Source organism: Crocuta crocuta, unplaced genomic scaffold (assembly GCF_008692635.1).
Source record: "Crocuta crocuta isolate KB4526 unplaced genomic scaffold, BGI_CrCroc_1.0 scaffold234, whole genome shotgun sequence".
Lineage (NCBI taxonomy): Eukaryota > Metazoa > Chordata > Mammalia > Carnivora > Hyaenidae > Crocuta > Crocuta crocuta.
The window spans coordinates 2,883,080-2,897,942 of record NW_027529647.1 but is presented as its reverse complement, the minus strand read 5'-3'; the positions used below and the strand labels follow the sequence as shown (position 1 = coordinate 2,897,942).

The 14,863-nt window shown below is 59.0% G+C and overlaps 1 protein-coding gene and 1 long non-coding RNA gene across 5 annotated transcripts in view; both read left to right on the top strand.

The window, feature by feature from the left end:
* Positions 1–140: 140 nt before the first annotated feature.
* On the top strand, positions 141–7,856 carry LOC144230354 (uncharacterized). 2 transcript variants are annotated; one of them, XR_013334755.1, is made up of 3 exons: positions 154–2,761; positions 3,026–3,133; positions 7,674–7,856. It is a non-coding gene; the product is annotated as an uncharacterized LOC144230354 (long non-coding RNA). The 2 variants fall into 2 exon arrangements; XR_013334754.1 differs by lacking the exon at positions 3,026–3,133 and having other exon boundaries at positions 141–2,761.
* A 3,180-nt stretch (positions 7,857–11,036) lies between these two features.
* Positions 11,037–14,863, top strand: part of NHERF2 (NHERF family PDZ scaffold protein 2) — an 11,388-nt gene continuing 7,561 nt past the window's right edge. The window contains exon 1 of one of the 3 annotated variants that reach the window (XM_077762643.1): positions 11,037–11,408. In XM_077762643.1, coding sequence (XP_077618769.1) covers positions 11,364–11,408 — 45 coding nt within the window. In that variant the 5' untranslated portion in view covers positions 11,037–11,363. The remainder of the gene's footprint in view (positions 11,409–14,863) is intronic. The other 2 variants (XM_077762640.1, XM_077762641.1) reach the window with 2 other exon arrangements.

The window sequence follows — 14,863 nt, the reverse complement described above, 5'->3', positions numbered from 1 at the left end:
CGGAAGGGCCGTGCTGGCGTGCAAGCGCCTCCCGTGTCGCCGGGACACGCAGAGCGACCCCGACGTCCCGCGGAGCTCAGCATTGCTCTCCAGCCCGCACCGCCACCCCCTCCCCAGGTAACGGTTTTCTGCAAATCCTTAGCAGAAAAGACGGTTTTGGTGACATCCATCCCCGAGACAGGGGCGGCCTCCCGGCAGGGAACACGCCGTCTTCCCCGGGCCCACCCAGCTGAGCCTGGAGGGGGCTTTCTCCCTACCCTTGGGGGCCGGGCACACACCGGACCTCCCTTCTGTCCTCGAAGGAGACGGGTCAGATCTGAAGCCTTGTATAAAAAAGGCAGTGTGTTGTCGGGAACGAGTCTGGACTTTATTTTTTATTATTGTTATTTTTTTGGATAGGTTTCATTTCGTAGAGGTTTCAAACCCAACGTGGGGCTTGAACTCACAACCCTGAGATTGAGAGCCAGCCAGGTGACACTTTTCATTTTTTTATTTTTTTAATTTTTTAAGTAGGCACCACACCTAACATGGGGCTGGAACTCAGGACCTTGAGATGAAGAGTCAGGTGCTCCACCGACTGAACCGGCCAGGCTCCCCAAGCGGGGACTTTAGAATCAGTCAGAAATGGGCCGGAAACCCCAGTCCAGCCACTTACTTGCTGGTGAACTTGAATGGCTCACCAAACCCTTGGCTTCCTCAGTTGTAAAACAGGAATCATCACAACAAGTAAATCTGGTGGCTTTGCCGCATGCAGATGCCATCCGACTCTCGCAAAAGCTCATTAAACGACAGTAAAGGAATAAAACTTTCGGTCCACAAGGACAAAGAGAACAGGAAGCGAAGCAGCAAGTGAAAGATGTAAACATATTTTAGAACGACAGGAAGATGACGGCATGACTGACTTCTTTTACAAACCATCATTAAGACCTTTGGAGGGAACCCTGATAAGAAAGAAGCTTCACTGTGTGTGAGCAGACAGGGAACTGGAAACCCCAGTGTCTGCAAGTCAGTGCATCGAACCCAGGAACCTGGGCCCTCCTCCCCCGCCCTGATTTCTGTATCCAGTCCCTCCCACCCTACCGCTTGCTGTCAATAGGAGACTTGCCGCTGGAGAAACTGACCAGCCCCAGAGAAAAGTTTCCCTTCCCACTGCATCACAGAATGAAAAGTCATTCCTACAGTGAAGCCCATCATCCAACAAGCCCCGCCCGCACACAGGAAGTATCCAGGTCTCACTCATACATGGTGACAGACAGTCAAAGATCTCCAGACTCAGGAGGAAAACCCGCAGTGTGGAAGACGGGCCAGAATAAGCAGACCCAGAGAGCAAAAGGAAGCTTTAGAAAGAGCTGTATTTGAGGTGCTCGGCTGGCTCAGTCACTGCAGCACATGACTCCTGATCTGTGGTGAATTCCGGCCCCGTGTTGGGTGTGGAGGCTACTTAAAAACTAAAAACAAATAAAAAAAGGAGGGGCACCTGGGTGGCTCAGTCAGTTAAGACTCTTGGTTTCGGCTCAGGTCATGATCTCATGGTTTGTGTGTTCGAGCCCTGCATCAGGCTCTGTACTGGCAGAGCCTGCTTGGGATTCTCTCTCTCCCTCTCTTTCTGCCCCTTCCCTGATTTCGCTCTCAAAATAAATAAATAAACATTAAAAAAAGAAAGAGCTCTCTTTGATATTTCCAGGAAAGATACTGCTTCCACGAAGTGAGGATAGGATGCCTTGAATGATAACAAGCACAAAACAAATGAGAACGAGAAAGAGCTGTTAGAAATTAAAAAATGTAACTGAAAATTCAAGAGCAAAACGGGAAGATGCAGTTGAAGAAATCTCCCGGGGAGCAGAACAAAAAGACAGGCGGAAAGTGAAGAGGACAGAACTCTTTCTCTAGAAGGTGTGATATGTAATTAATCGGAACTTCAGAGAGAACACAGAAAATGGAGAGGCGGAAATTATCAAAGACTGAGGCAACACAGGCCACAGCTCAGGGACAGAGTCTCCTACTGAAGGGGCCCAGGCAAGGAAGCAAGGCCGTCCGCGAGTGACACCAGGCACACCAGAGGCACAGGAGGGCTGCAGACAAAGCGACAAAGTGACAAAGCGAAGATCCCCGCGCCCCCCCGCCCCTCCCCCAGAGCTTTAGGGAAGGGGAGGGGAGGAGGGAGAATCAGACTTCGCTCCTGGAACACTGGAAGCTAGGAATTCCGTCAGATTTCTGAGGAACTAGGATATCCAGGCACAAATTCTATGCCCAGAAAATCTTGCCGCTAGGCACAAAGCCGCTGCCATAAAAAGGACAACATATTTAGCGCCCATAAAGTGACCAGAGGGTTCACGTCTCCCAAAATGTTAGGGAAGGTCAGTTGGACGATGACCTGGCATCCAGACCACGGGTTCCAGCCCAGGTGAGGGCCGCGGCGACGTGTGGGTGATGCCTGGGCCAAGGCTCCTGAGTAGCCCCCTGTGAGAGAAAGGGGGTGTGCAGCTGGGAGCGGGAGGCTGCCACCTCCCCCAGGGAGGCCTCCAGAATAAACATGGAACTCATCGGGTGCCCTCACGCGCTTGAGAATCAGGACAAGTTACTGCAAGGAGTTCGACCTGCTTCTCAGCCTTTGGGGGAAAGTAGCAAAATATAGAGAAAAACAAGCAAAAGAAGAAAAAAGTAATAAGCAATCGGTCAAAAAGGAAACGGAACCACAGCACAGTGCTTGGCTTAGCAGCGAACCGTATTTACGTGGCCGTGAAAACGTGCACGCTGACTGGTGAGTTGGCCAAACATTACGGTAAAATCCTAGTAGAGGGGTGGAGGGACGGAAAGTGGGCTTATCGGGGTGAGAGAGGGCCGAAGCTTCATCCAAATGTGTAGAGGGCCTTGTGGTGCTGCCTACAACGGATACATCGAAAGTAGCAGTTTACACTCTAAGGGTCTGTGGTTCTCCGTTGGGGGCAGTTTTGCAAGGTGCCTGGTGCCCGAGGCTTGTCCCCACCCCTTCCCTGACCCCGCCTCCCTCCCTCCCTCCCTCCAGGGGACGTTGGGCCCCTGTGAATGATTCAGGCCCATCTGCTTATATTAAAGTCAACTGAGGAGCATTCCTAACTTCATCTGCAGGTTCAATGCCTCGTCCCCTTATGCGGTAAGAGTGCGCGGGTTCCGGGATACGTCAGGTGCGGGTGGCTGGGGGCGGGGCTGTTACTCTGCCTGTCCAGATGAGTAAAGGCCAGGGATGCTGCTGCCCATCCGACGGGGCCCAGGGGAGCACCCACGGCTGTGGGCAGTGCCGAGGGTGAGGCGCCCTAGTGAGGCCATCCGTTACGCTGGCGGCTTCTGGCTGGGAGGGGGCAGAGGGAGCGCCCTGGGGAGCTGAAGCCTCTTCCGTCTTGCTGCGGGCTGTGGGCACACAGACGTCTGCATACCTAACAAATGCAGTTGTTGAGATGTGCACGCTTGAAGTATGTTATGCCCCCTTGAAAAGACCGCTGAGGGATGCCTGGATGGCTCACTCGGTCCAGCGTTTGACTCGATTTCTGCTCTGGTCATGATCCCAGAGTCGTGGGATCGAGCCCCATGTTGGGCTCCATGCTGAGCTAGGAGCCTGGTTGGGATTCTCTCTCCCTCTGTCCCTCTCCCCTGTTCGTGTTCTCTCTTTTGAAACAAACAAACAAACGAAACCCACTGATTTTTTTTAGAAGAGGATTTAAGTTTATGCTTTTTAAATCGAAGTGCAAAACTAGAAGTAACAGCTGAAGGACTTGTAAGCAGTTGCCTCTGTAGAGCAGGACTGGGGTGTGAACGGGTGGGTTGGGGACACTTAATCTTTCTGTCCTACTAGCATTTAATTTACAATGTAAATTACTTTGATGGAAATTAGTAATTGAAAATAATAAGACAGGGCACCTGGGTGGCTCAGTTGGTGGAGCGTCTGACTTCAGCTCAGGTTATGACCTCGCGTGTCAAGGGTTCGAGCCCCGTGTCGGGCTCTGTGCTGACAGCTTGGAGCCTGGAGCTGCTTCCGATTCTGTGTCTCCCTCTCTCTGTCCTTCCCTGGTTAACACCCTCTGTCTCTCTCTGAAAATAAATAAATGAAACATTAAAAAGTAATAAGGCAGAACAGGAAGTTGCTCCATCACTGCGTCCTTAGGATGGGGTTCCTGTTGGGGCAGGGCTCTGTGGCCCGTGTTGAGGCTGAGTGTGCGGAAGACGTGGTCCTGGCCCACGGAGCTTGCTGCCCTGCGGGGGAAAGGTAGCTCTGAGACCGTGCAAAGCCCTATTCCCTTGGTTTCTAGGGGGTGGTTGGGTGGATGAAGGGAGAGGCAAGCCCCACAGAGGAGGGTCAGCTCTCAGGGCCATGGGCGTCACCTCCTCCCCTCCTCCCATGGTGCAGCTTTGACTCCAGACCCCTGGTGGGGGTCAGAGGGCAGAAGGCCCTTGTCATCGGGTCCCTGAGTTCAGGGCTGGGCAGCGCACAGAGCCCTCCTCTGTACCCTAAATTGGGAGTCCCCAGGACTATTGTGTGCTCTGCTCCCCCCACCGGGCCCTGGGCTCCCTCCCCCCCGGCCTTCTGCACCCCTGCATCTGACAGGAGCCCCTCTTCCTCTCCGCCTGGCCTTCGTCCCTCATTCCCACTGTGACATTTTCCTTCTCAGCTTCACAGCCATAAACAAGCGGGATGGGTGGCAGGGGGTTAATCTTCAGTTATCGACCGAACATCATTGTGCAGGGTACTTTCCTCTTTCTTCAGGGTCATGTTTTGGGGCTTTGTCTGTGCTGGTACTTGCAGCTGGACTTCAGTGTCCTAACCGCCACGGAGACCCCCTTACCGCCTGGCCACAGCCATCCTGTGCTGACGCCTCCCTGCAGTCCCCGGGGGGCTCCAGGGGCCCCCAAGTACGCTTAGCAGGGAGGACCCTGGCAGCGCGTCGTGCTGCGGAGCCGCCCACCGCCCACTCCAGAGGGCTCTCCAGGCCCCTTAAGGGCCCCGGGGGAGGCTGCTTTCCACGAGGCTCCCCGGTCCCTGCGGCCCTCCAGGCGCGCCCACGGCTCCCTCTGCGCCCACTACCCTCCAGCGCCTGCCCCTCACCCCTCCGTCACAAGTGTTTTTACCAACAGTTTAGGAGGCTGGCCAGCCTCTGGAAGAGTAGCAGCGAGAGGTAGTAGCCACAACCATTTTTTAATTTTAATTTTTCAAACTTTTAAATGTTTATTTTTGATAGCATGAGCAGGGGAGGGACAGAGAGAGAGGAGGGGAGACAGAATCCGAAGCAGGCTTCAGGCTCCGAGTCGTCAGCACAGAATCTGACGCGGGGCTCGAACTCATGAACCGGGAGACCATGACCTGAGCCAAAGTCGAATGCTTAACCGACTCAGCCACCCAGGCGCCCCTGCACGACCATTTTTTTTAGCACCTACTATGTGCCAGGCACGGTGCCAACACCCACGCCTGAGTTCATGTTCACAGCAAGCCGATGAGCGGCCATTATGGTTCCCAGTTTGCACATGAAGAAGCAGACAGGAGAGGCTGAGGCGCACACACTTACCCCACACCCACCACCACCCAGCGCGGCACAGCGGGCCTCAGGGCCTGCTTCTCCCCTGTTCTGCAGGGCCCTGGGAGAGGGCCGCGGCTGCTTCTGACCACCCCACCCCACCCCCGCCCCTCGGTGGTCCCTCGGCATGGAGACCTGGGAGGAAGGACAGGCCCAGACTTTGTTCCCTTCACCCCAGAGCCACCCCTTCCCTTTTGCTAAAGAGACAGGCAGAGGGGGAGGGGCAGTTTCTGTGGAGAACTTCAGCTCAGGCTCCCAACCTGGGGCTGCCAGGCTGGGGGTCTAGGTTGGAGCTCACTCGCTCCACTGGTTACCCAGCAGGTGATCTAAACAAGTCCGTTTTCCTGGTGCCTTAACTTTCCCCGCTGGTAAATGGGGTCAGTAATTGTCCCACCTCAGGGCTCAGGGCGCCTGGCTGGCTCAGTCATTGGAGCATGCGACTCTTGATCTCAGTGTTGTGAGTTCAATCCCTGCGTTGGGTGTAGAGAGTACTTAAAAAAGTAAAATCTCCGGGGAGCCTGGGGGGCTCAATCGGTTAAGCATCTGTCTCTTGATCCCAGCTCGGGTCTTGATCTCAGGGTCTTGAGTTCAAGCCCCACCTTGGGCTCTACGCCAGGTGTGTAGCTCACATAAACAAACACACTTTAGAAAAAGAATCCTCCTACCTCTGTGGGGTTGTTAGGAGATCAAAGTAAGACATTTCGGGACCCCTGGTGTCTGGGATCTAGCTGTTCCAGGAGTGTTGGGGTTGCTGGGGGTGCGATGAGGTCGGATTCTTTGAGGGCTGTGTCCTTCTTGGGCTGGGACTCGGGCAAGAATGGGTCAGGCTCTGCCCCCTAGGAGTTTTTAGCCCATATGGCCACAGAGGAATACTCAAGGGGGCCATTCACACGACAGGAATCCTGAATGATGGGTAGGAGTTGGCCAGGTTGGGAAGGAAGGGAAGGATGTTCCAGGCACGGAAGTGCAGAGGTGGGCAGAGCCATAGGTTGCTGGGTAAGGGAGAAAGATTGAGACTGGCCAGAGAAAGTGGTGGTGGTTGGGGGGGGTGGTCACGACCAGAAAGCAAGCTGGAGGGCCACAGGGCCTTATCCTGCCCAAGCCAGGGCTGTGGGATGAGAGAGGCTTCTTTTGATTCTGGAAGCGGCAGAGAACCGCTAACCATCTCAGGGAGGGCGCCACGTGGCTGAACTTGTGGTTTCAAGCACCCAGTTGCAGCTGGGAAGTGGGATGGTGGGCACAAGTGGGGACGGGAAGGGACCTGAAGGGGTAGGGGACAGATTCAAGAGCTGTGTGGGTGCCAGGAGAGCCCTCAGGGAGGAGATTCGCGGAGGGTTCTCGAATGACGCAGAGGGCTCTTCCAGCCTCCCAGTCTTTCCTCGGCTGGTGCCCAGCCTGCAAGAGCTCTGCTGGAGGGGGCACCCCATTCTCCTCGGGGGGAGGAGGAAGCAGAGCAGCCCGTGTGGGGGGAGAGCGGGGCACCGCCAGCGGAAGGTCAAGATGAGTTCTAGCTGAAGGCCGACCCATGCGGAGAAGTGTTCTGATGACCCACCCACGTCCCTGCCACAGCAGCTTGGGTCCCTCTTCTCCCTCCTCGGGGAGCGCAGCGGGTCCCGCGGGGACGAGCAGGGGCNGGGCCGGACCCCTGGCCCCGGGCACCCAGGGCCTGGGCGCGTCGGCGCAGGGGCCAGCTGCCAGCGACACCCCCGCTCCGGCGCGTGCCCCCCGCGGTGCTCTTCCGCTGCCCTCCGGGGTTCGGGAGCTGCTGGAGGCAGGACGCAGGCACCCCCGTGCGGGGCTCCGGGTCAGTGCGCCGCGGAGCCGGCGCGCCCCCGTGCCCGCGCCGCGCCTGGAGCCAGGGCTGGGCGCCGGTTCCTGGACCTCCGCGGAGCAGGCCAGGTACGAAGGGAGAGGAAGGGGGCGAGGACGTCTGGGGGGATCTGACACGGGAGCGCACGCTCGCCATCCCACGAGGCACCCCACGACTTTCCTAGCGCACACTTCTTAGGGAGAAAGGCTTTACCTGGAGAGTCTCACCCTTTCCAGCCTTGGGGGCGTTGTGTCTGTTGGGGGGGAGGGTAGTGGAGGGCGCACAGCCCTGTCCTCCAAGTCCTGCTCTGTTCTTTCTAGAGCCTTCGGAGAGTCTCCTGCTCAGCCACGGTCTGCCAGCGACCCGCGTTGGCAGGACCCCACCTCTCTCCAGGGCTGTCCTGAGCGAAGCCCCTGCTGGCAACGCCTCTTCTGATCCAGGCAGAGTGATGAGTCCTCCAGGGCTCACAGCTCTGGTCAATAAATTTGCCTGGTTCATGTGTCCCCACGTGTGACCCCTTTCCTCTGCGATGTGTACTTGGCTCCTAGCTTTGGCATAAACAGCTGCACCCACGCCCTGGCACGTATCAGAAGCCTTCTCCCTGGGCCAGGGGATGCTCCCTCCTCATCATGTCCAGCCGTAAGTGCTTGGGGAGCAGAAGGGGGGGACAGAGGCAGAGACATTGCTTGGACCTAGGTCCCCTTCTCCCTTCCCTGCTAGTGCTGCCTATTTGGGGGTGGGGTCATCAGACCAGGTCCCAGGGAGGGGAGAGGCCTCATGGGAGGTGGGCGCAAGTCAGCCCCTGGGTCCTGCTGCCGTCCACCAGGAAGCAGAGAGCGGCACTCGCACCCTACCAGCTGAACACGAACCCCACCCCAGCTTCCCAGCCCACCAAGCCTTTCCCCCATCTCCCGGATTCATTTCAACCGCCATCTCCTTTGTGCCCCTTCTTCAGGCTGTGCTCTCCTCCTAGGGAGGAAGGGCCCCTTGCTTCTTCCCTCTCCAATCCCCTCCACGTTTCCAGTTACCGGCTCCATGTAAATGTGCTCTGCCATCTTGAATAAGGGCCTCCCACCACCTGGGCCCCCTTAGAGCCTGTGTTCCCAAGTGCCTGGGCCCCTCCACCCTTCTGCTCCCTCGTCAACCCTCTTCAGTGTGGGCTCTGACACACACAACTGTCCTAGACTGGACCTCGAAGTGCCTGTTTGCTGTGCCCTGATGCTGTCTGCCCCCCGGAGCCCTCCCTTGACCATGTGGCAAAGTCTTCCCTTGGGGCATCCAGCAAGGACTGGAAGAGGGGTGTCCCATGCCTGTCAAGCCAGCTAACTTCCAGAAGCCCGCATAGAACGGGCCCCCACATTCCCCTTGGCCTCTGGAAGCCCCCATCTCTCCTTACTGGCAATTCTTTCTTATCTCCTGGGTGCATCCTTCTCTCCACTTGGTCCCCTAATGTGGGCATTCTTTTTTACTCCACCCTCCCAATTCTTGCCAACCCCTGATTTATCATTTTTTTAAAATTTTTAATGTTTATTTTTGAAGGAGAGAAAGAAAAAGAGGGAGACACAGAATCCAAAGCAGGCTCCAGCCCCTGAGCTGCCAGCACAGAGCCCCATGTGGGGCTCAAACTCACGAACCCTGAGAGATCATGACCTGAGCCAAAGTCGGGAATCCCTACCGATCCCCGAATTTACTGACTCTGATTCAGGATCAGAAGTGAGGGAAGGGGCAGCCACCTGCCTCCTCAGGTCAACACACTCTGCACTCCAAATCCAGTCCTGATCCTGCCAAACTAGGTCTTTCACAACATGTGTTTCCTGACCTTATCACTTCCAGTGCAAAACACCTCAAGGGCTCTCCACCACTGATGGCCCAAAGTCCATATGCCACGTGCACAAAGTCCAGGGCTGCCCCGTCCGCCAGTCTCCTGGCTCCCTCCCCCCTCCCCCACACTGCAGGAACTCTGGGCAGATTTCAGAGTAGCCCCAGGGTCCCTCGTGATGAAGGACTCCGGGGCCTCGGGCCATGTTTAAATGCCCTCCTCAAGGGCTGTGCCAGTCCTGGGCTTGCCCTTGGATCTAAGCGATGTTTTCCCAGTGCTCACCAGCGCCTGGTGCCAAGTGGCTGCATATGTTTGGTCACAAGTACTCGAACAGTTGGTGAGACCCTAGATGTCACATTGCATGGAGGTCCCCCAGTCCAGAAAGGTTGGCGCCACGTCCAAGGTGAAAGAGCGGTGCCGATTAGGGGCTTGGCAGAGGCCCAGCTTCCCTGCCTACCACCTACGTGCACCCCTGTGCCCCTGCAGTGCATGGAGCCCCGGGGCGCCGGGCCCACTCTAATCTGCGTCCAGCCGCGCGCGGCAGAGGCGGGTTGGAGCCAGAGGGGCGGGGCCGGGGCCAGCCCNCCCCTCGGTGGTCGTCGCGGTTCTCCCCTTCTCTCCCCCTTTCGTCTCTGGGTCTCTCGTTCTCATCAGCTTCCGTCGCACTGGTCCCCCGCCTGCTCCAGTTTCGAGCTCTGGAGAGAAGCCTGGCGAAGTCCGAGGGAGGAGGCCGTCAGCGAGGTCCTGTCATCCCGTGGGGCCATTAGTGCCCATTAGGGAGGCGGCGCCGGCCCGGGAAGCTCTGGGCCACTGCCGGGGCGTCAGACCAACGGCTCCACCCCGCAGGCCNCCGGGCCTCAGCCCACGGCCCCACCCGAGTCCCCGCCTCGGCCCCGCCCACCGCGGGGGCGTCGCCGCTGGGGGTAGCCGAGCCCGGAGCCCATACACCAGGCGGGCTTCTGGAAGCCCCGAGAAAGGTCTACGCTCCCCCCTGTCGCAAGGCCTATGTGGCAAGGTGACGGGCGTGGGATGAGGGCGTCGGGGCGTGGGGATCACCCCCCACCTGGTCTCCCCGCCTGCTGCCAGCTTCTTCGGGCCCATTCCCCAGCGACCCCCAACGGCTTACAGCCCCCGAGCATCTTCCGTCTGCTCTTCTGAGCCTTTGTCCATGCTGTTCCCTTGGCTTGTTTCTCTGCCTGCTCTTCTAGCTCAGCCAGAGGCTGGGGGAAGGCATAGGAGGGTTTGCCCAGGAGAGCAGCTGGGTTACCCCGTCCTGCCTCTGCTGTCAGGACCCCACTCTTCCCCGGCTCCTCTCCTCTCTGGAATGTACCTGCTGTTCTTCCAAGCTGCGGTCATTCTGCGGCTGTTACCCACCCCCTTTATTAACTCTATGATGTCGCCTTTGTTACTCTGTTACCTTCCTTGGTACTTCCTCAGCTCTTTTTTTGCTTTGGGTCCTCCTTTGTTACCCTGCAAAGCAGTGTTCCTGGCCCCTGGCTGTGGCCACACACCCCGGATTCCACCTCCTTGCAGTGGTGGTGTGTTCCCATCCACCTTCACTCACTGGCTGAGTCCTGGGCTGCAGGAGGCAGAGGGCCGGTGGCTGATCCTGGGAGTGTCTGTCCTCTGGGGGGTGGGGGAAGGAAATGTCCGAGCCTCCTGGCTCGGATCAAGGAGGATCAAGGGTTCCCAGCTTCTCTGCCCCCAGCCTTGGGGTCTCCCATCCAGCCATGTCCCTAGACTCTGGTGTGGCCCCAAGCTACAGTCTAGCAGGTCCTGGCTGGTCCTGGTTGCTACCGGGTGACCCGGAAGCCCCATCAGGCATGGTATATAGTAGACGGCACTGCCACACCCATCCTCACAGCCACCAGGAGCAGCAGCACCAGGTTGGGTCCAGGGAGGCCAGTCACAGGCCAGACAGGCAGCCTCTGGATAGGAAAGCAGACAGATGCCTATGGCAGCATCAGCCAGGAGCTTAGAGGTGGGGGTGGGGAGGCAACCATGCAGCTTTGGCCTAAGTGGCTTTTAGGGGCAGCAGCTGGGGTGTGGACACCCAAGGGGCTGCGGCCCAGGAGGCTGCCCAGAGGAGGGCAGGAGGCGGGTGCTGGGGCGGAGGCTGGGAGCCCAGGCCACTGGAGAGGGGAGAAGGAGCGGCAAGCACCGGGCCCAAGCCGAGCCTGCCTCTGCGCCCATGGGGAACTGCCTGGGCTGGCTTAGCCTGAGCCCCGGGAACCAGGTATGTGCAGGGGGCTCGGCAGGCTGGGGAGGGGCAGGCTGAGGGGGAGCCTGCAGCTCAGCTGGCTTCCCGTATCTGAGGCTGCAGAAGAGCTCCAGGGTAAAGAGTGGACTTGGCATCTCTCAGCCCTGCCCTAAGAGGAGCTGGGGAACCTTGCCTGGGTCTCATTCCTCCTTAGAACTCAGTTTCCTGGTCTGTAAAATAGCCTGAGCACGCTGGGGTTGTTCCAGATAGAGTGTACTCAGAGCCACAACAAAGCAGAACTGGTTTTCTGTTCTCGTCTCCTTGGGGGAAGGGGTACTCCTGCTGGGGACAGCTAGATGCTAGGGGAGACGGACGGTGGGAGGGGAGGGCTGGGCAGAGGGGCATGGTGGGGGCCGGCTCCCGGGAACGGCTCCTGCGGGCACTGATGACAAGCCAAAGTCCTCAGGACATTCATCTCTGCCTGGGAAGAGCCGGGGCACAAGCGAGAGGGACCCAGGCTAAGAGGGAAGTTGGGGCGGGAATGTTTGATGGACGTTCCCAGCACCGGTAGGTACAGTCTCCTCGGGAGGGCCAGGGCGCCGCCCAGTCACTGACCTCCAGAATATAGGGAATGGCTTCGGCACCGACACTTTGGAACTCCTCTTTCTGTCTCCTGGACCACCCTGGGATTCTTTTGGTGCAGGGCAGCTCTGGGTGCGGGAGGGATCCTGATACACGGACACCAGGGTGTGTGTATGTAGCAGGGGCACTTCCCGAGGATGGCGGGCAGAGCTGTGGCTCTTGTTCTTACCCTCTGGCCGGTGTGTGCGGCTCCTCGGCCTGAGGACCCTTTCTCCACCCCTCCCCCACCTCCAGAACCCGCCTTGGTGCCAAGCATACAGTAGGTGCTCAATAAATGTTCCTGGAACAGGAGGCAAAGGCGCTGGCGCCAGGGGGGCTGCTCAGAGTCGGGGCAAGACCTAGGGAGGGGGGGTCCCCAGGCCCTGCGGCCNCACCAGGTGGGTGCCTGCGCCCCGCCCCCGGCCCGCTGCCCCGCTGGGCCCCCTCCCCGAGCTGGCGAGGGGGGCGTCAACGACCGCGGCTCCCGGCGCTGCGTGCGCCCGGGCCCGGGGGGTCGCACCAGGGCCTTCGTGGGCTCCGGCTAGGAGCTGGGGGACGTGGCCACGGAGGCCTCCTCCTCGCCTCTGCCCCTCAGGGAGCTCGGTCCTGCACCGCGGAGGGGCCCTGGCAGGGAGGGGCCCGCACTGCGGCTCCTCGCCCTCGGCCTTGACACTTCAGTCTGGTTAGGGCTTCAGCGTGCAGTGGATGGAGGCGTCAGTCACCTTGGGGGGCGTCCCCATGCAAGTGGGGGTCCTGAGTGTTTTCCTGTGAGTGTAAACACGTGCGTGTGTACACAGCTGGGTATGTGTGTGTACAGGTCCCTCTGGGGGTGACCCATGTGTGCGCACATCTGCCTGGGTGTACAGAGGGGTGTCACAATAAAGGTACCCCTGTATGTGCTTATATCAGTGAATGTGTGTGTGCGCATACGTGTGGACTGTGTGTGTGAATATACGGGTCTGCACCCCCAGGTGTGTATGTGTGGACAGATCTGCGTGCCGGGATGTGTGTGTGAGCTGGGCAGTGTACGTGTGAGTATACAGGTCTCTATGCCTGCGTGTGTGCGCGCGTGCGTGTGCGTCCAAGCCTGTGTGTCCACCTGCCTGGCCGTGTGTAGTTGTCATTGTGTGTGTCCTGGCTGATGGTTTCTGGTCCCATCCCTGTCATTGGAGGCTGCCCGGCCCCGCGGGGGCCACTGCCCCGGCCCCCTGCCTCCTGCAGTCAGAGATGAGGGCCAGAGGGAAGGCAGGGTCTCTTCCCGGCAAGTTCTGCTCCCTGGGGACTGTCTATGTTCCCCTTGCCAGGGACCCACCTGGCTCGAGTCCACCCTCCCTCCACCCCTTCTGCTCAGGGCTCTCTGTGTCCTCACCAGCACCCGTGAGCCTGTGACCTGTCTGCGTGGCCAGTCCTGGGGCCTAGAGATTAATAACTGGGTTCTCGGCTGGACCAGCAGCTGAACTGCTGTGTCTACCCCTGGGGCCCTTGTCTGTCCATCTGTCTGCCTGCCTCAGTCTTGCACCGAGCGTGTCAACTGGATAAAACTGTTTGCTGAAGGAGGGTGGGGGTATGAGCGAGAGGTCTTGGCCTGACGGAGCACAGGGAGGGGCTGGCAGAGCTGGCATCTGGCCTCAGTTTGACGGTCACTGCCACCCTTCTCCCAAGGGCACCTGCTTCTCTCAGTCCTCCAGGTGTCCATCTCTAAGAAGTTACACGCAGGACCATACTGTCCCAGGAGGGAACAGGGGCAGTTACAGTTCCCATTCTACAGGCGAGGAAACTGACGGTTGAGGACATTGGTTGTCTTGTCTGGGTCCCACAGGCACGAAGCAGCAGGGGGCTGGTGTCGTCCTGTGGCTCTCACCGAGAGAGAGCAGGGACAGAGGAAGGCGGGGGTGTGTGTGTGAGATGGGCTCACACCCTTCTATCTGTTGACAATTTGTGCTGAGCAGCTCATGGGGACCCTCTCTGCCCTCCCCCAAACTTGGGGTGGGGGTGAGGGTCTTGTCCTTCCTGCCCTGATGCCCAGTGGTCACTGCTCCATCTCCCTGCAGGGCACACCCTTGTATGCGTGCCCCTGGGTCACCCACATGCTCTGGACACTTCAGGGGCACCCACACAGACACACAGGTGGCCCACAGGTGGCCTCCGCCTGCTGGGTCTGAAGCCCGTTCGCCAGGTTGCGTGTGGGTGCCCGAGCACGGGCTCGCCACAGGAATCCCGGCCCTCCCCTCCCCCAGGTCCAGCGGGAACAGGCCTGTGGTCATGGTCTGGAGGCAAATGAAGGCTCAGAGGCAGGGGTTTACTTACTTATTTTTTTTAAGTTTGTTTATTTTGAGAGAGAGGGAGGGAGTGAGCATGAGTGGGGGAGGGGCACAGAGAGAGGGAGAGAGAATCCCAAGCAGAATCTGAACTGTCAGCATGAATTCCAACGCAGGGCTCAAACTCGCACAAACCGTGAGATCATGACCCCTGCCGAAACCGAGTCGGACGCTTAACCCACTGAGCCGCCCAGGCGCCCCGGGGCAGGAGCTTAGACAGCCATGGTCCGCTACGGAGGACAGCAGTGGGCGCAGACCCACCCAGACTGGGACCTAGGCAAACCCCGAAACTGACGTGCGCCCGCGTACATCACGCACACACATGCACGCACACACGGGCGCGCACGCACATTCACACAGTGAAGTCCTGAAGCTCAGCCACGCACCCCCTTCCAGACCAGCTGCCTCAGCCAGCTTGCTGGCCCCTCCCGGACAGGACCCTGGGCTGAGGCGAGTCCCTGCAGAAGCGCTATAGGCAATGCCGCCTGGCCTCCGGGCGCCCTGGGGAAAGAGGGAGGGAGCTGCCTGAGCCCCGGGGGCGGAGGGCGGAGC